The sequence below is a fragment of the Argiope bruennichi genome, chromosome X2 (assembly GCF_947563725.1).
Source record: "Argiope bruennichi chromosome X2, qqArgBrue1.1, whole genome shotgun sequence".
Lineage (NCBI taxonomy): Eukaryota > Metazoa > Arthropoda > Arachnida > Araneae > Araneidae > Argiope > Argiope bruennichi.
Genome location: NC_079163.1, coordinates 121,850,860 through 121,871,497, shown reverse-complemented (window position 1 = coordinate 121,871,497; position 20,638 = coordinate 121,850,860). Strand labels below are relative to the sequence as shown.

At 30.1% G+C, this 20,638-nt stretch overlaps 1 protein-coding gene across 1 annotated transcript in view; it reads right to left on the bottom strand.

The window, feature by feature from the left end:
* The window catches only part of LOC129959637 (guanylate cyclase soluble subunit alpha-1-like), a 331,967-nt gene extending 313,855 nt beyond the window's left edge, over window positions 1-18,112 (bottom strand). The window contains exon 1 of the mRNA XM_056072516.1: window positions 18,032-18,112. Coding sequence (XP_055928491.1) covers window positions 18,032-18,077 — 46 coding nt within the window. The 5' untranslated portion in view covers window positions 18,078-18,112. The remainder of the gene's footprint in view (window positions 1-18,031) is intronic.
* Between the last annotated feature and the right edge of the window lie 2,526 nt (window positions 18,113-20,638).

Here is a 20,638-nt window from a genome sequence, read left to right as displayed (position 1 = left end):
TTTAAGTTTGAAGTTTTTAATTTTTTATAAACACAGTTATTATCGTGACTAAAATGAACAGATATCAGAAAATTAAAATTTGTTTGTGCTTTAGGTGATCGCCATGATAACTTGTAAATATACACTCATGTCCATAAATTAAGGATAATGCAAGTTCATGAAAAAAAGAGTTCGAAGCAAAACAAATGTGACTTATTTGCAAAGCCTATATATTAAGCAAAAGGTAAAGAGCAAAAAAGATGCTATACGTTTGTTATCATTAATAAAAATTGCGATTATTTGCTCCTTGGAGCAAATTACAAAAAAAAAAAACCGATTTACAAATACGAATATTACATGGTTGGTATGGTGATTAATACATAGTATGTCTCTCAGACGATGTAATACAGTCCGTACAACGCCTAGGGATGCTGAGTATCAAATTATCGATCTGATCTAGGGGAATATTGCACCGCTCATCAAACAATGCTTTCCGAAGTTCCGGTAGAAATGTAGGAGGTGGTTGGTGGGATGTAACTCGTCGGCCAAGAATGTTCCACACATGTTCTACTGGATTCAAGTCTGGTGAGAATGCTGGTCAGTCCATACAGGTGATATCCTCCGATCAAAGACATTCGTTTACAATGCTCGCGCGTTGGTGACGGGCGTTGTCATCATAAACACGAATTCTGAGCCCATGGCGCCGCGAAACAAACGTACATGTTGTTCCAGAATGACGTCCCGATAGATTAGGCCTGTCATGGTTCCAATTTGAACATGCAGGTCAGTTCTGGAACCCAGAATAATTCCTCCCTAAACGAGCAATCCTGCACCACCGTAACGGTGTCGTTCAATGATTTTCTCTTGGTGGTAACGGGTACCATCCGCTCTCCATATGAAAGTCCGGCGAGAATCTAACTGCAAGCTAAACCTGGATTCGTTAGAAAACATCACGCAAGCTCACTATTGCGGTGTCCACAGTGCATATTCTGTACTCCAGGCTAACCGCAGACGACAGTGAGTTGCAGTAAGTGGAACACATCTGACAGGCCTACGAGCATATAGACCAATCTGCCCTAAGCGTCTGTGCACGGTCTACCTTGAAACTGTCGTACCAGTGGCTGAAGAAAGCTGACGAGACAGTCTGATGCTGTTTCTTTTGGCAGTAACTACCAAATACTGGTCCTCATTCGGCATTGTAACACGGGGGCGACCTGTGCTGTAAAGTCTACTCACATTACCATCATCTTGGAATTGTTGCCAAAGCCTAGAGATGACACTCTGGGCGATTCCAAGTTCCTCGGATACTTCCAGCTGGGTACGCCCCCATTCCAGATGGCCGATAATTCTACCATGTAAAAAATCATCCAAATGTGTCCTTTGTGTCATAACTATGCGGTTATTTCACTGAAAGGCTTATAAAGCGATTGCGAACAGTTTTACTCCTTTGCCTGTCTTCCTTATACATCACTATCGTCATTGTGACGTACTATCGGTGTCTGGTGGCTTCCTACAATTTGCATAGATTTGTGAAGATTTGTGTAGTCATTTTACGGGTGATATATGTATTTTAGAGCTCGATTTTCGCGTGACTCTGAATTATCCTTAATTTATGGACATGAGTGTAAATCATTATATTATAAACCCTATCTAACAATAAAGACACTTTTTACTATGAAATAATTGCATTATATAATAATAAAAAGCATTCATTGGAAACAACTGTATGTAGTTGTTTATTTCTCTGTTAAAATATATATATAATTTAAATTTAGTTAAGAAATTATACTGCACATAATAATTTTCATGAAATAAGATTTAACGTTAATATTATAAGCATTTCCTAATTTAATATTTAAGATATATTTTAATATCCCTTTTCTCAGGGTCAAAATAAGCAAAAAAATATTCCTTCTTAACTATGACACAACATTTTAGTAAAAATTTAAATTGTTATACAATTTTATAAAAAAAAGTTACCGAAAAACTGTCATTCCATGGTGTAATTAATACATAATTCATAGTCTTAGTTTGCCAGCATGCAGCAGTAAATAATTTATTTGAATTATAATTTGTAATTACATTTTTTTTATAAATCGCAAGTATGTTCTTAACATAAAAATTAAGTTTTAAAATACCATTTTATTATAAAAAACAATTTCACCTTTAATTCTTCTTATTTTTTTTTTGAAAGATAGATGAGGATGTTTTACATACATACAAAATTAACATGAATATTAAACGTTAATTAAAAAATAAATAATGGATATAAACATGAATATAAATTCGTATGAAAAGAAAACAACAATTTCAAAAAATTCAGAAGGATAGAAACAAAAATGCATAAAACTCCAAAAAAAAATCTTCAAATTAAAATGGGGTAACTCACCCTGTTTATTCTAAAATTTTAATTTAAATGGACAGCAAGAAACGTATAATTCTAGTTCTATAAAATACATTCCATATATCATCTCATCCGCTTGCTTTCAGCAATAGCTCATTTACAGGACATTTTTCTTCTAAGTTAGCAATCTCGTTCAATCTACCCGAAACCGTATTTTGCTATATGGTCGCTTGGCTAGACAGCTCATTCATTTTTGAACACCTTCTCCTTTTAAGTGCTCTTATCAAAAATATCGACAAATAGGATGGTTATGTTAAGTGGGCGATGTGTATCATTTATTCAGCAATGTAATATTACCAAAAGTTCTCATTAGTACAACTATTTGCAACTAAGAGTCAACATTTACAACATGCATATTCTCGTTAAATGTACCTCGTTACCTGTCTGTTTGTATAGCTTCAATGAAAATGCCCAGACAAGTAATAAATATTCGATATAAAATACTAAACTTGCTTTTTAAATCTATACGAAATTTATATGTATTTTTTCATAATTCTTGAATTGCAATAAATAAAAATTATACGAATCAATTAATTACTGATTATTAATTTTTATTGATTTTAACTTTGAAGAGACTTTAAGAACATTCTGTATATCATGAAAATTATGTAAAATTTATAAAACTGACATACAGGGATATAACTAATAACTAAATATTCCTCTGGATATAACTAAAAGTTCCTCTTTGAAATGATCATAAAAAGGAAACTACTGGCTAAATGTTATCAAACTTGGTAATAGTTTAAAGGATGTCATGGAAATTTCATTTCTGAAAAGAAGGAAGGGGAACTCACCACCGGGGGGGATGGCGCTGAATGTAATATCGTTAAACAAAATAGGGCATGAAGACATCGGTTTAAAATGTGTTTAATCGTTTTTGAAGCGTGTTACAAAGCATGTTCAATGTGACGTTTACCATTTTCTGAAAGCAAGTTAAATCGCATATCGGTGCTTAGATCATCACCATAAACAGTACTTTTGAGATAACTCCATAGTCAGAAGTCACAGATGTTAAGGTCTGGTGACCCGGGGGGCCAAGAAATGGGGGACCTTCGGACTATAATCCATTTATTCGTGAAATATGGTTTAAGTAACTATGTGACTCATGTACCAATGTGCAGTGGGGCCCCATCCTGCAAAAAAATTGTGGTATCTAAAATGCCACTTTGCCGGAGTTCAGTTATCACGAAACGTCTTAACATTGAATTTAAGCGAGCTGCAGTCACACTGTATGTAACAGGTCCAGCTGCCGACCGCTCTTAAAAGAAAAATGGTTCAATTATAAAACTGTCTATCATACCACACCAAACGATATTTTTAGGAGAACGCAGTGGAACTGGGTAGATAACATGAGGGATTTGTTTGACCCATGCTGTTTACATCGCCATTTATGTAAAAATGGACCTCATCTGGACACAAACTTTTCCATGATCAATGTTCGCCCATTTCCATCCGTGCAAGGAATTCCAAAGCAAAAGTTTCTCTTGCAGCAGGATCGTTAAGTTGAATTTCTTGAACATGTTTGATTTTGTATGGGTAGAACTTAAGCACTTTACAGGAAAATTTTATACACCTTACTCCATGGTGCGACATCACGTCAGCTACACGTACCGTGTGTGCTTTCCATTGTTGCTTCCTCACTGCTAATGTAACAGCCTCCTCGGTTTCCACAGAAGCAGATTTCCTTCCCATCCCAACAGATAACAAACCCGTTGCTTCAAACTTTGCCATCATTTTCCTCAAGTCCTGCAGTGTCATTGGCTCTTGGAATATTCCTCTTACTAAACGATACCTTTCCAAAGTACGGCGTTCATTACTATTGCATACAAAATAATATATAACGAGAAAAGCACGGTCTTACATGGTTAGAGAAATTGTTTTTTCGTAACAATGAGAACTCTCACAAACAGGCTCACTATTATCTGGAAATTCAAATGACGTGCAATTCGCCTCTGCATAAATCATTTGCCTCTTCCTGCCGTAAGCCAATTACAAGACATTGCGGTTTTGTATAACCCCAAATGGAGTTTCATTTCAGAAACGATTACACACGTTTTAAATCCATGTCTTCATCATGTCTTATTTTGTTTTAAATATATTGGCCCTGGTACTGAGTTTTTGAACCTTTTTCTTGGCGGAGAAGAAATTTCTGGAACCTCCTTTAAACTATTGCTAAATTTGATAACATTTGATCCAGTAGTTTTCCTTTTTTGACCATTTCAAAGTGGAACTTTGATTTTAACCACTCTGTATTTTAGATAAATTTGTTTAAGAATTCTTTTTAAAGTCTAATTTTTGATTTACTAAATTTGATATATTAAAATTTTCACTTTAATTTCTTTTATTACTATTTTTTTTTACTTCTATATTTTCAATTTGCTTCTTTAATTAAGGTGGTATTTAGCTCTATAAATTATCAATAATATCAAATATAGATAATTTCCTGCGCTGCTTGTTATAAAACTGCATTTTATCCCATTGTATTCTATTGATAATAGATTCAAACAATAAGAAACAAACTGAAATATTAGGAAAGACTAACATTAGTAAATTATTGGTTTTTATTTTATCAGTTTAAAAGTATTTATAGTAAACGATTATTAATTAGCTGACTGAAAAAAAATCATTCGAATTCCTTTCAAATCGAAGTAAGACTGAATATACTTTCGAATCTAATATTAAAGCCTGCTGTTTTTACTTATGGCACTTGACAAGTCCGATTTAAGCCGAGTTTGTGAGATAGCGTCTGAGGGTAAAGGCCCCGCAACAGCCAAGGGCAGAAGTCTTACTTCTAGCTCAAATAAAGAAAACACTCACACACTCGCTTGCACAACCCCTTTTTTATAAAAGGGCTCTTTCACATACCTCACAGATAGAAGACAAGATAAAGAACAACCACACCTGAACCAGAACTCGAATCCTGGACACCCACATCACAGGGAAGTCGTGTTACCCCTAGACCAGGAGGACGGCGTTATTAAAGTCTAAAGAAGGGATACATATTATCGATTATTTTAAATTTCTAATTTTTTTTTTCTTTTCTCCGAATTTTTTTCATGCATCTTCGCAGAATGTGTATGAAATTATACACGGAAATTATTATTAAATTATCAATTATTAAAAAAAAATTAATACTTCCTACGAAAAATTTCGTGAATTTACTATAGATCATAATAATTCATCTACTTCTCACATTTTAATAGATTATATTTATACATATACTTAAAATTTTAAAATGCGAATAGATATAAACAATGGAATCAGCTGTAGAAGCATCATGCCAAGTAATTATAACATTTAGAGGAGTAAAATCATTGAAAGCAGCACCTCTTATGAATATAGAAAATCATAAAGAAATCTTCGTTCTAAAATTCTCCCGTTAGAATTTTTATATATTTGAGTGATGAATTACTAAGCGGGGGGGGATATTCATATAAAACATTTGTAGAATAATATATTTTCTCCTTACATTTGTTCCTGGCTTGAATTTAGTCTTTACTACCAGCTTAAACTGACAAGTTATTAAACAAATTTAGCTTTCATAGATATACTCCATTTTATTCCAACTGATTATTCAATACCTCACTATTTACTGATTCTTGCCTTCAATCTCAATAACTTATAGCTTTCGGTTTATCAACGCTTGTTAAATAAAATCAGCGTAACTTTTTTATTTAGCATTTATTAGATGTAAAATAAATGTAGGATAACTATAGTTTGACTTGGATCTATAGCGAACTCTCAGCATCTTAGTAGTTATGTTTACTAGAATATTGCAGATAACAAAATTCAATTGGGGAACGTTATCTAAAGCTTACAATAAATACACATAACCTCGAAGCTTTCAAAACTTTTAGAGCATCTCTTCTTGTTTAAAACTGCATAAGAAATAAAGATCGCTCGCTTAAAGTATTCATATGAATAGAAATCTTGGCTATGAATCATCCTCAACTGTACTTTGAAAATGCAGTAGTGATATATCCATAAAATTCTGCGCTATATGGTTCTCATACAAAACGATGATTAATAACCCAGAAGCTACTAAAAAACGTTTTGCTCATCCATTGTTTGAGAAGGAAACATATATCAGCGTTTCAAGTTCAGAAAAATTTCAAGTGATCTAAATGCATTTTGCACCAAAAGATGGTTAAAGAATCCGAGCATGACTTTTAAAGTTATTTTTCACATGTGTATGCGTTAACCAAAGCAATCATTCTTCATATGTTTTTTTTTCTTTACACATAGGTCAATCCTTACAGAGAATAAGCTTTCTTCCCGTTCTTCTCAGTGGATTGCTAGAAAAGTAGGTCTTGTTTTCTTTATACCAAACAAGCAGTACAAATAAAATCAATCTACCTGCTTTCGACACAACTAAAGTCTTTCTAATATATAGATGTATTTGACCCAGAATTTCTTTTCTTTGCTCACAAATGGAAGCTTCAAAGCCGGTGTATTTCAATGCGGTGGGTGGGTGGAGCAAATGCACGTGTTTCATGATTGGATCAGAAATGTTTTGGACAAGAGTCATGGATTTTGAATTCAGATGAACAAATAAGGCTACAAATAATCAAGTTTGATTTTTTTTTCCGAAACTTTCATAGAATATAAAAATAAAATCAGTTTCCAAGGTACAATCAATGAAAACTCTAAATAGGAGGTTCCAAATGCATCCTTTTATCTCAGAATTTTAATTTTTACATTAAAAGGATATAGCATATTAGCGATTAGATTAAGAAGCTAATAAGCTAGAGATAGAATTAATTAAAATTATAATTATAATAAGAATCAATCTAAATGAATCGATTAATTTGAAATGTCACCACATATTTTATCAAATTGATTCCAAATAATAATTTATCTTTATGTTAAGCATATAGTAATCTTGAGAAACGGGCTGGAAGCGGCATTTTTATTGTTTGATGGTTAATGGAAAAAATGATTTCAGAAAAAAAAATCAATCCAACATTAGAAACAAATTCACGGATTCGAAACTTCTTTAAATGCTATTTTTATTAATCCTTCTAGAAATTATGAGGCTAACTGTTCTCTGCACTATAACTTCCCTGCCATAATCACCATGCATCAAAAGATCAATGACATTGTGCCTCCAACACGACGGTCACAATTCATCATTAAAAGAATTGAGAGCTTACCCATTGTTGAGTTTATCATCAGTCAGGAGAGTACCTTTTAACCTGGCCTGTCTTATCACATTGTGATTTTATGAAATAGTATCTACTTTTTAGTAGTAAATATTGAATGAATAATTGGCTTTCTGTCTGTATGGATGCTTTAAGTTAAATAGAAAGTATCTTTCCTTCTCATAAAGTAGAAAATTAAGTTGGAAAATCGATGTTTTTCAATAAAACATCAAATATTTTTTATTCAAAATTATTAATACTTTAATAGCTTTCTTTATAAAATAGCTTGAAATTTATTCTACATTCATTCTTTGAGAAGTTACATTCCTTCTAAGCTAGAAAGTTTTTGGTCTTTATCTCTTCTCCACAACTCCACTCTATAATTTTTTCGATTTTTAAAACACGTTGGACTTAACTATATTTTTTGTCTCACAAATGTTTCTTTCAATCAATTTTAAGTAAAAACTGAAAAAAGTTAAGTATCTTATAATATTGTTCAAAAATTTCTTCCCGAACGTATTCAGAAACCTTGATTTAGCTCTTCAATAATTCCTCGTTCATATATCAAGTTTAAATCTGTGTTTTGACGAAATTGAAAAAAAGGATTCTTTCTGTAACCAAACCTTACAATTAGTGTCGCAAATACTTCAGTTTTTGGTGAATGCGAATCATATAAAGAAAATAAACTTTTTTATTTGATTGCCATTGTTATATTTTTGGATTGAAAATGTGGTTCGTATTTTCATAAGACACATCATTTTAACTCACAGCTTTTTGACATATGGAATTTAATCATAGAAACATAACAAAAACATGCTGACACCATTTTCAGAATGGAAAGAAGAAGGGCGAAAAGAATTTGGAATTTGTTAACAAATGAAATAGCTTTAAATCTGTGACTATACACACACGGAGACGTGCAAGAATTCAAAGTGAGCAAGTCACTGTTTCTGAAAAGCAGTCACGTATATTTTCTGAGGCAACTGTGTTGTTGATTATTGTCCCCGTAGCTTAGAAACAAAAATATATTTTTTGGATAGAGCAAGAAACATTTAAAAGATTCTAAATTATTTTTGCGTTCACTTCTTCAAAAGGAATAAAATAAAAAAAAATGATTGAAGTATTTTAATATTTTGGGACTCTTTTTTTTTCAAATGTGAGAATTATTTTAAATTTGAGAGATTTTACCGAGAATGAGAGTAAAAATTTATAAATTTACAAAATTCAAAAAAAAAAAAATCTTTAAATATTTTCTAGTTTTATTTCAATGTCATACAATTTAGTTTCCTGAACTCAGTAGTAATACTATAATCTCCCTTTTTATCACAAATTGAGATCCTCATTTTTCACTAAATCATTTAATTCTCTACCCATTATAAAAAGGAACGTGTGTTTGTGTGTGTGTGTGTTTAAGTTTTAGTTAGAATTTTAATTAATTAATTATTGAGGGAATTTTGGCGCTTTTCCGTGATTAGTTCTGAAAATATTACAGCAAAAGATGATTTTTATTTCTTCTTATTTCTTATTAGTATTCCAAAAATTATCTTTTGAATAGAAGCACTATAATTATTTTAATCAAATTAAAAACACTTTAAGCGTATTTAAAAAAACTATATTTCATTGTTGAAAAAAAACTCAAATTATTTTCATTGTCGCTACTAATATTTAATTCCGCTCTTTCTTCCACTGTTGAGATGTGAAGATTCTGTCTAATTTTCATGCTGAGCAAATTTGAATGTAAGGTATAATTTCAATATTTTTTAAAAATTTTATCGTTCTTATAAATAAGGTTTACATTTATTTTCAAACTCTTCTGCTCTTCCATGCTCTATATTAATAATAATTAACTAATAATTAAACTTATAAATATGTAGATAAAAAAATTTGAAAAGTATAGCATAATGAATAAAACGATATAGAACTTCTAAAATATTATGAATTATATGTCAATCAAAGTTTCAAGTTTAAAAATATTGTAGGACTAAAAAAGCCATTAAGACCAAGTCAGTAGGGTAGCGCGTCTTCCCCGTGATCTGGGAGTACCGGGTTCGACCTCCGGTTCGGGCATGGTTTTTCTTCATCTGTGTTTTATGTATGAAGTGTGTGAAAGTGCCCCCCCCCCCTTGTAAAAAGCGAAGGTGACGCATGAAGAAGCTAAGTCGTACTCTTGGCCCCAATTGGTGCTACTATAAAAACAACAGACGCTCGCTCGGTTTAAATTATGGTTTGACGGTTTTCAAACCCGGTTTTTTAAAGTAAATTTGTCACATTCGAAAATCGGTTTTTAAATTAAAAAAACCGGTTTTAAGAATTCCTATTGTTATGTAAAAATTAAATTTGAACTTATTTGATTTGCTATTCATTCTATGCAACGGGCAACAAACACATTTTTTCAACGTTGCAAGTTGCATTGGCCAGTGCTTCTGCACTGCACAGTTGCGAATCGAATTCGTCAATTTATGTTTTTCATGAACATACCTTTTCACTTTTTTCTAGGTGAAACAAAATTTTGATAAAGTTCATCTCTTGCTCCTCGCCGGATGTTTTGTCTATCGGTATGAAGTCGGTGCTAATAGAAACGTCAGCAATTTGACTGGCTCGTTTCGAAGAACGTGTGAAAGGAATAAAATATTCCCCGTTTTCTGCTTCTTGATCACAGTATTTAATGATATCATATAAAATTTTCTTCGTACCACTTCTGAAAGCTTTTTTACACCACTTGAACTAGCCATATCAATACGAAATATTCAGTTAAAATAAAATGCTGTCAGAAATGACATAACACTCACACAAACGTGGAAAAAAATAGAACTTAAAAAGTATCTAATACGAGAAATCCAATGTCAAATGTGCTCATCGTTCCGCGTCTCACCCCTTAATGAAATGGAATTGTCGAAATGATCCTCAGAATCCGATCCGTTTCGAGTCACTACAGATTTGCTTAATATTGTGAAGGTGAAAACTGGAAACAAAAATATAAAGTTGTTATATTTGGTAAAAATAACGTAAGTATTAAGTATGTTTAATTTTTATGTTTATATTTTCAATTTTACATTTTAAAATTTAAATTTTATTATATAAATTTCTTCTATCAAAAATTAGTGTAAATTAGTGTAAAGTTCTGGTTTCTGTTTAATGGAATTTTAAATAAAACACAGGGTGTTAAAATATCCCATATTTTCTTTCGCAACGTTTTAACATAAATTATGTCTTTAGCAAGCATCTGAATTAAATTAAGTGTTGTTGTTTTTTTTTTCAAAATTCCTAGAAAATGTGTAGATTAGATTTTAAATTGCATTAATATTAATAGTTAAAATAATAAAATTGTAAAATAAACGTCAAAAATATTTATTCAATAACTTTAATATCATTTTTAGATAAAAATGAGTAAGTCGGAAGTTTGGGATACTTTCAACAAGTTCGGGATAGACAAGGCAATCTGAAATCATTGTAATAAAATGTTGAGTTGCAAAGGATCATCTACGAGAAATCTACATAATCATTTGAAAGCAGTTGATAAAATAACTGTCGGAAATAATATAATTGTTTAGTTTCTTGAAGACCCTGAAGAAAAACTTACAAATCCAAAGATACTGAAAGCTGAATTTTCATTAATTGAACAAACTAATAAAAGAACAAAAAACTTAGATTTGTAATTTGATGCCAAGCTCAGTAGCTAGTCTAGTGAACGAGTATTTTCTATTTCAGGCAATATTGTGTCTAAAATAAGAACGAGACTTAGCCACCGTTCAGTGGATATTTTATATTTTTTTTAAATCCTATTTTCTTAGGAGAAATTAAAATTAGTGAAAATAATATAAATAATATTTGAAATTATTATTTCAGTTTTCATTATTTTGTGTAAGTAATATGTATATATAATCTTTAATTTTGTTTTTTATATTTTAACTTTGATATTGATTTTGTTTTTTGTTATTTTACATAAATTAAAATAAAATAAAAAAAATGGAATAGGGAAAAATATTTTATTTTTCCCTATTCAATTTTTCTTTGACAAAAATTCGAAAACCGGCAAAACCCGGATTTTTTGGAAATATCGAATTCGAAAACCGGTTTTTCAAAAAGTCTGTTTTTGTATAAACCCTAGCTTAAATCGCTGATAGATAACTGTCGGTGGGCTTGTAAAGTGCCATATGTCACACAGAACACACAAGACCAAGTTAAAAATTCGTTCATTTAAAATTTTTGGCAATCAATAATCCCAGAGGATCTACTGGCCACCAAAGGAAATTACTTTAAAAACAAAGTGGAACTGCAATGTCACGAAAGCTAGATGATGAATCTGACAATAACATTTTTAAGCGCTATTATACAGGGTGTTCATTAATTATTGTCGGGGTTTCCGTAGCTCATAACTTTCGAATAAAAAATATTACGCAAAAACCGATTACGTATTCGTAAATTACAACTCAAAGAATTTTATTAATGATATTAAAGTGTAAAGCTTGCACAATTTGCACTTTGTAGGCATTCAGCTGAAGGCGATTATGTATTCGTAAATTCGCTGAACAAATTTTGTTTCTAATTGAGGATGATGAAAATTACCTTCTGAAATGGTTCTTCAGTGACGAATCCACTTTTCATGTGTCAGAAAAAGTGAATAAACATAACTGTAGAATATGGGGCTCGGAGAACCCGCACGATTATCAAGAGTCAAAATTTGTTCATCGAATTTACGAATACATAATCGCCTTCAGCTGAATGCCTACAAAGTGCAAATTGTGCAAGCTTTACACTTTAATATCATTAATAAAATTCTTTGAGTTGTAATTTACGAATACGTAATCGGTTTTTGCGTAATATTTTTTATTCGAAAGTTATGAGGTACGGAAATCCCGACAATAATTAATGAACACCCTATATTGTGGGAGTTGTCTCTATTACGCTGATTCATATACACGTTGAACAGAAAAGTTATAAGGCTAAAGTTATAAGACTCTCTTTTTTACCATTCTACATTATTTTATGATGAACAATGTTGAGGTATGAATTTTGTGGAATAATTTATTTCATATACTTGAAATAACTTGAAAAATATACATTTTCTGTAATGTTATCTAATAATAAACTTTTTACTATTGAATTAATTAAAAAGAGAATTGGTTTTCCGGAAAAATCTAAATATAGATAATGTATATTGACAATGAATTTAGGCACTCTATGAAAAAAGGAAAGTATGAGATGAAATCTATATACGCATTTCACACTAAGAATGGCGTGAACGATTTTGTGCGATTCCATCTTTTTTCTTAAAGTACTATTAAAAGATGAATTTGAATAAAAAAATTATTTGAGAAGAAAATTAATTACTAAGATAGATGAAAGTAGATTCATGAACTATTTAAGACTCAAAACTGTCAACTGACATTATGAACGTTTCAATTCATTCGCAGTATTTAATTTTTAAGCTTATGTATTTCATATATAAACTGGAGTAAACACAAAACCTTCAAAAAATGCAATGAAATTTTTAAATACATTTACAATAGATTTTCAACTATAATAACAGTGTTAATGTAAAATTCCAATGTTCATTGTCTTTTTAACATTCTCGTGTAGGAAGTATACAAAAAAAAATGATCGTAATCTTCAAAAAATTTGATTTATATAAATCTCTAATTTTCAGAACTTCCTGAATACGAAAAACCCATTTATGGATTTATTCTTGTCTATCTGTGAGCACGATAGGTCAAAAAACATTTTAAACAAGATAAATGAAATTTGGTATACAATTTTCCCTCACATTTTTCTATTTTTATCAAATTTTTAACGAAATCTATTCTGAGGAAGTCTGTCTCACCGTCTGTACGTGAACTCAAGAGCTACAAAACGTACGTAGTAAATAAATACCATTTGGTACTCTGGCATGGAATATAAAATATAAATCTTTATTAAATTTTGAACTAAATCCGACAAAGCAGTGACCGTCAACTCCACTAGTACTTTCAAGCGCATGTAAAGGAATAATTCAGAAACGCAGTGACTTAAATCAAAGTGATTTGGCATGTGATCCTGCGACTATTATTTTGTGTGATTTCCGGGTACTTGTGTATAAACCGCTTATCTTGGATTAATCGCCAATAATCTCAATAATGCTCGATACACAACCATATTTGTAACTATTTTTTGCAAGGCATTCGCGGCCTTCCTCCAAGGTCGACAATTTTATTTGATTATTCCTCAAAGGTCGATAACACCTTCTTTAGAAAATACGGAAGAAAGTTTTTAGGAGGCCATTCCTGCTGGTTATAATTTAATCTTTGATAATTTTTTTTAATAAATTTGTCGATAAGTACGGAAAGGTTAATAAAAGTTACCAGAAAACATAAATAATCATTGAGTTGTACTGTTAGAGCGAAATGGGAAGAACTTTACAAAGCAATTTAAGGGTTATTTCTGTGTCTTCATTTTGTAAGGAGAAATGTTGTAATAAGAACAACGAAAATGCTTTTCAAAATCAATCGGAAAGATAACATGTTTTCTTTATATTACTGTCTATCAAAAGGTAGAATTATACATTCCCACATTAAGTGTTTACCAAATTATTCTTTGCAGAATTACGTAAGACGACAGTAAAAATTTTCAACCGACAGAGCGTAAAAGAGAAAAAAAAATCAATCAGTTAATGCATTCGAAAGCAAGATCAAAACATTCAGAAGTCGATGTATTGGAAGTAAAAGCTTTAAGAGTCTAGTTCAGGAACTTGATTTGTGGCAGAAAAACTATCTCATCTATGAAATGCTCTCTATGCCTGAATTATACCAATTATGAGTATTTCCTACATCAAGTAATTTATTGGTATTTGGGACATAACATCTGGACTTTTGCACATATCATTAAGAAAATGACTCACAAAATTACTTGTATGACTAGATTTGTTCGAAACTTACTCAAATAAAAATAATTTCTTCTGTCCTGATGCTTTTTATTTTTGAAAGAAGCAATAAAAGTACGTCATTCTTTGTGAATGGATATTATGTGCTAACACGAAAAATATTCTTACAATTCCCTTCTCAATAAAATTTGTAAATAAAGATTGCATATAGTTGTTGCTGATGTTGTGAAATATATAATCAATCATTTTAAGTAACTAACATTTTTTTTGGGTGCTACGTGAGAACCATTTTGGGACGAGCCTCTCAATTTTGGCCAGCCATCTGATGCAGCGGATGACACGTGACCTGCCTTCCTCCACTTCTCCAAATTGCTGCACATCAAGAGAGGGAAGATACTTATTTATGATAAATTTGACATAAACCATGTTCAGTTTTACTTAAGTATGTTTATTTTTGTAAAAATGGGTCTTCAATTCTTCAATCTCTCTCTCTCTCTCTCTGTGTATTATATATATATATATATATATATATATATATATATATATATATGTGTGTGTGTGTGTGTGTGTGTGTGTGTGTGTGTGTGTGTGTATGTGTGTGTGTGAAATATATATATCATGACTTCCCATTGCATTGAAGGTATTCTGTCCCATGTCTTAATACTATATTGTCCATTAATTCATCAAATACTGAATTACGCGGAGGTGTTAGAATTGTAAATAATCGTACCAAATAATTCTAGCTTCATGACAAAAAACATCCAGTTTCATTTGTATTATTATTGTGTGAACGGCATCTTCTGACAGTGCTTCTTTTACGGATTACCAATTTTCAAAATTGCGATTAATTTTTGAATATTTTATATTTTATATTTTGTATTATTTGTTTTAACATATACATGTTTCATCTGAGATGTATATGCATTTAAATCCAATTTTTTCCAAAATAACTTTTAAAGATTTATTTATGCTAAATGGATTATTAGCAACGATGTCTTAAATGGATTATTATTTATGCATTAATTGAATATGAAATGATACAAAAACATTCTCTAATATTTTACTGCTAATCGGAAAAACCTGTAAAACAGAAAACATGCAAAACTTAAGCTCATTAATACTCATAAAACATGCAAAAATAAATGACTCCAGCATGCTCTGTGTAATTTTCATTTTAAAGCTTCAGCTTATCATGTACAAACAAATCAAGTAATACTCAAAAAAGTTAATTTACTTTTTCTCTTGTGTTATCTGCTAATAAAAGTACATCAACAAATAATAAAAAGCAAACGCTCTCATAAAAGCCAATCTAGTTCTTTCAATATTTATCCTTTTTTAAGTACAATAGACAAAAATGTTGAATTAAATAAAGGTAACGTGGGTATATTAATTCGAATTTTGTTACATTCTTTGCTTAACCCAAATTTCAATCTACTACCTTAATGGAAAAACATAAAATCAGTTATTCACAATGAACACTCCAAAAAACAAAACCGAAGAAATTATACATTCCTGCTAAAATTTTGGGTGAAGAATTACTCACTTTTAACATTACATCCAAACCTTAATCCATTTAAAGGCGTCGTCAAACGTGTTAAAGAGTAATTGTAGAAGATAAGATATAATTGCAAAATCGTAAGGAAAGAATGAAAATTTTAAAAAATATAAAATACAAACAGGAATTAAATGCTGGAAAACATTACTTGAAAGACTAAGACTATCTCAGCGTAGGAAAAGAGTAAAAATGGCTTTTAACGAAATATCCGAAAAATTCTGAGATAATAGCCTTTTAATCGAATGTCAACAACGAATTTTTATGAAAGTTGTAATCGTTTAAGATTCAATTAGATTTTTTAAAATAGTAAATATGTGAACAGGAAAGAAAGACAGTATTTACTGGCAAAGATTGAAAATTTCTATACACAATTATCAATTAAAAAAAGAAAATACAGCTTCTTATTTCTTCACCTTATTGCTTTTTGAAATAAAAAAGAAAATTGGTGCTAATTAATTGTAGTAAAATGTAACTTATTTTTTTAAAAAAATTCTTCCTAATTTCTATAAGTTTAACATCAAAAAGTTTCTTCATTATGATAGAAATAGATTCGCTTAAAACTGTTTTTATTATGCAAAGAGCATTAACATAAATTTTCTTAGTACATAAAACATTCTATTAAAAATACTACATAGCTAAATAATATTTTTTTAATAAATATTATTCAGAAATAGTTCTTTTTTCTTTTCGCTAGAAACATATTTAAAGCAGAACTAAATGAAGAAATTTCACTTACATGTATTAAGTATCCTTGATTTAACTTTAACTAGTAATTCTGAATTAGAGAAGTTCAAACATCGTAAGTTTTAACTTTTAAGACTTCTATCAGCTTATATATGGTAGAAGAGTAAAAAGTGACTCAAGATTATTTTGACTTGAAGCACGACTCCATGATTCTTTAGTAACAAGTAAATAATGACTTCGTATTTAACACTTCTAAATTAAATACGGAGCACTAAAGTTTTTCTGCGGCCCTTTTGGTGGTAAATAATATTTGAAAAACCGAGTAAAAATATTTGCAGTAAAAATCAATGCACATATACTATGTAAATCCAATTATGTAAAAGTACTACAAAAATTATGGCAAAATATTCTTCTGAAACTCTAAACCTCAAACTTAAATCTGTATCGTTTACTAAAATAATTGGTAGCGAATTAATTTTCAGATATATCTTGATAAAATGTCTTTCAGTGCTTTCTATCTATGCTATCTTACTCAACATACTTATACATACACACAACATACTTATTTAATAATACATGAGCAGTAAAATATTTCTGAAATAAAAAAGTGAATACTTTTATTGTTTAAACTCCAATCTCTTCTATTCTATAGAACTGAAATGCATGATTTTTTTTTATTTTATTTTAAATAATAATATTATGTATATCAATTACAGGACTTTTGAAGTAGCATTGCTTTACAGAAATATTTAATTTCGACATATTTATAGTTTTAAAGCTAACATTGCAGGAATAATTCATTTAATTTACTTATTATTCTCAAGATAGGATATTTTCGCAGTTCTTAATTCTTTCAGTAATGTAACAAATTAAAAAAACAAATCATGGAAAATTATATTAGTATGTATTTCTTTTATCTTTATTGCTTGGGTAAAATGCTTTGATCATAGAAAAATTAAATTAAACTGATTTAAAATTATTTAAAACATTAAAATTTAAATAGAATTTAAAATATGTTGGTGGATGTCTGTGTGATATTTCTGTTGATGAATTAAAAATATTAAAGAATCTTCTATTCATCTTTCATTTTTGAAATTGTTTTATGAATTTTAAAGTAAAAAATAAGTATAAATAAAAACCATAACCGGAAAGCTATTACACTCAAACATTCTTTCAAACTTATTTATAGTATGCATCAAATACTTCAAACATATTCAAGTTAAATAAGAACTTATTTTCATTCACATTTCAAATGTAATAAAAAGTTACATATTATTTAAGCAATCAAAATAGCTATATTTTATGAAAGTATATATTTTCCGCAAATAAAACGACGTTAAGGAAGAATAAACGTGTTTAGCATGACTACATAACTTTATCACCGAGCAATTTCTAGTAACAAGTTAACGTACCTCGAAAGCAATCATAGCCGATCGGTTGATTGTTGCAGACATTCATGAGTCTCACACCATCCGAATGAGACTCAATAAGGAAGAGGCATAACCCAGATCATAAAACACGCACATTCACGAGAGCTCATATCTTCGGTTTACAGTTCCGCTCTTGGCAATTGTTTGTACTTGGGGGAATTCCGTTTAACAGAAAAAATATAAAAGGCCAGTTCCTACTGGGAAATAAGTTTTATTAAGATGGAAATGGCAGTTACTCCGACGGTGCGGATGTAGATTTCGATGTAGTTTTCCGGTGTAACTTTTCACTTCAATCGAATGTGGAACTTTTAATGTCGTATAAAACTCACTTTTAACTTTTCGAACAATATTTGAAAGCTTCCGTTCCCTGTACCTTTTAAAAAACGCTCATATGTTATAAATTGCTTTAGTACTCCAGAAAGAAGAATTAATAGATGATTTCGCTCATATAAAGCTAGAACATAGAAATTAAAACATTAATCAAACAACGATACTAGTAAGGATTTAGACTCTTCTAATGGATGAATAAAAGTTTTTTTTATGTTTCTCATAAAAAATTAAAGAAATTTCTAACTTTATTATACTGATTTTAACGAACAACTAATTGATAATGAAAAAGAATACGAACTAGAAACAAAATGGTATAAGTACCAAACTCTTTAGTCAGTTTAAGAGACTTGTGAGATTAAAAAGTAGCTAGTTAATTGCATCATAAATAGCGATAGAGTAGATAATGAAGTAAATAGGCATGAAAGAGGCAAATTTCATTTGCCCACTAAAAGAGGTTCATTGCAAACACCCGCATCATGCATATAAATTCTTCTTAGGAGTATGCAAAAATGTTCATTAATTTGGCATATATAATTGGTAAAATGGAAATTAACCAATTCTTCATTTTTAAACATTAAATTATTCATCGTGACATTAAATATTTTGAACATAAACTTTGTAAAATTAAGATATCTCATCTAAAATTAAGTTAAACACATTTTCGCTCTTCCGAATTTGTTCTAAAGCATGATGTTGCAGAAAATATATTAATTACATTTTATTATATATCAATTACCTTTGATGGATCTGATGTATAAAAAATAGCGATTAGTTTTCGTACGGAAATTATTACTTTTCAAATATATTTTCGAATGAGAGACCCCTCCCCAATACCAGTATCACGTGCCGCATCACCCGAAATACTTACTTAAATAAAAGGTTGCATATGAATACATTTTACACAAAAGTACTCTCATGAAACTCCATTATAGTTAAATACTTGATCGAAAATATTTATAATCCATTATAATCAAATACTTATACTGGAAAAGAAAAAGGATAGAAATGATGTTTAACAAACATGCAGTTATGCCCGTGCAAAGTTTTAACGAATAGACTGATCAATTACAGGATTTCTGACATGAGTGTATCCCACTCGCTAACAATCATCAGATAAAGGTTTTCTAATGATTTAAAAATTCGTTTCATCCAAACAAATGATAATTATCAAGGAAATCGGATTAAATAAAAGTATCTTTTACAACAATATTTTATAAATTTCCAAATTTTGGAACAGATGTGACTGACTTCCGGTAGAAAGATGCATTTTATCCTTAAATCTTTCACCAGATAAATTTTTATATAAATGATACAGAATAAGTGATACACTTATTGAATTTTATTTAGTAATTCAAAAAAATCATATTAAAATACTTCAATATGAATGCCATTAGTTTTTCTTTACTTGTCGACACTGTGAATCTTTGCAACTCATTAACAACTTTATGAACAACCTTATTCGGAATCTATTTGCTGGTTAACATAATGAATGAAATTATAAAAACCGCGCAGAAACACATATCTAACGATGGCTAAACTTACTTCACTGACGCTTCCCAGGTAGCACAGTTCCCATATTGTGAATATTGCAAGATATTATATTATTCAATATTCATCAATATTATACAGGGTATTTCTGAAATGCATGTACAAACTTGGAGGGAAGACATATACATATAAATATGCAGATACATACACAGAAATGCAAACTAACCAAATTATTCTGAATTATATTTTAAAATTAACTACTTATCTAGAAAATTATTGAAATTTTTCGTAAACTTCATCTTAGTCTTGAGCCCTCAACTAATCAATATGCATTCATATGGTGTAGGCATGTAATATATGTGTATATACAAGTACCATAGATTTATCATGTGTTAATGAACGTTCCTGAATTATCGCTCTATATTTTTAAAAAAAAGTTTCCTTAATTAGAAATTCAACGACTTTAGATGAAACTTTCTTCATAATTTGTGATACTTAAATCATTTATTCCTATTTAGGTGTATATAAACATGTGATATGCATATACATGCATCCAACGTAAAGTTATGTGTATCAATAAATTACTTTGAATTATCGTTTAATATTTTAAAACAAAAGGTTTGCTTAGCTTGAAATGCAACGAATTTATTTCAAAACTGCATTTTAATCTGAAATTACCAAATTATGAGTGTATATCATTACAGCTGAATCTATATTGATAAAACGTTTGAAAGGAGCAGCTTGGTTCCATCTGTTTCCCCAATATCTTGA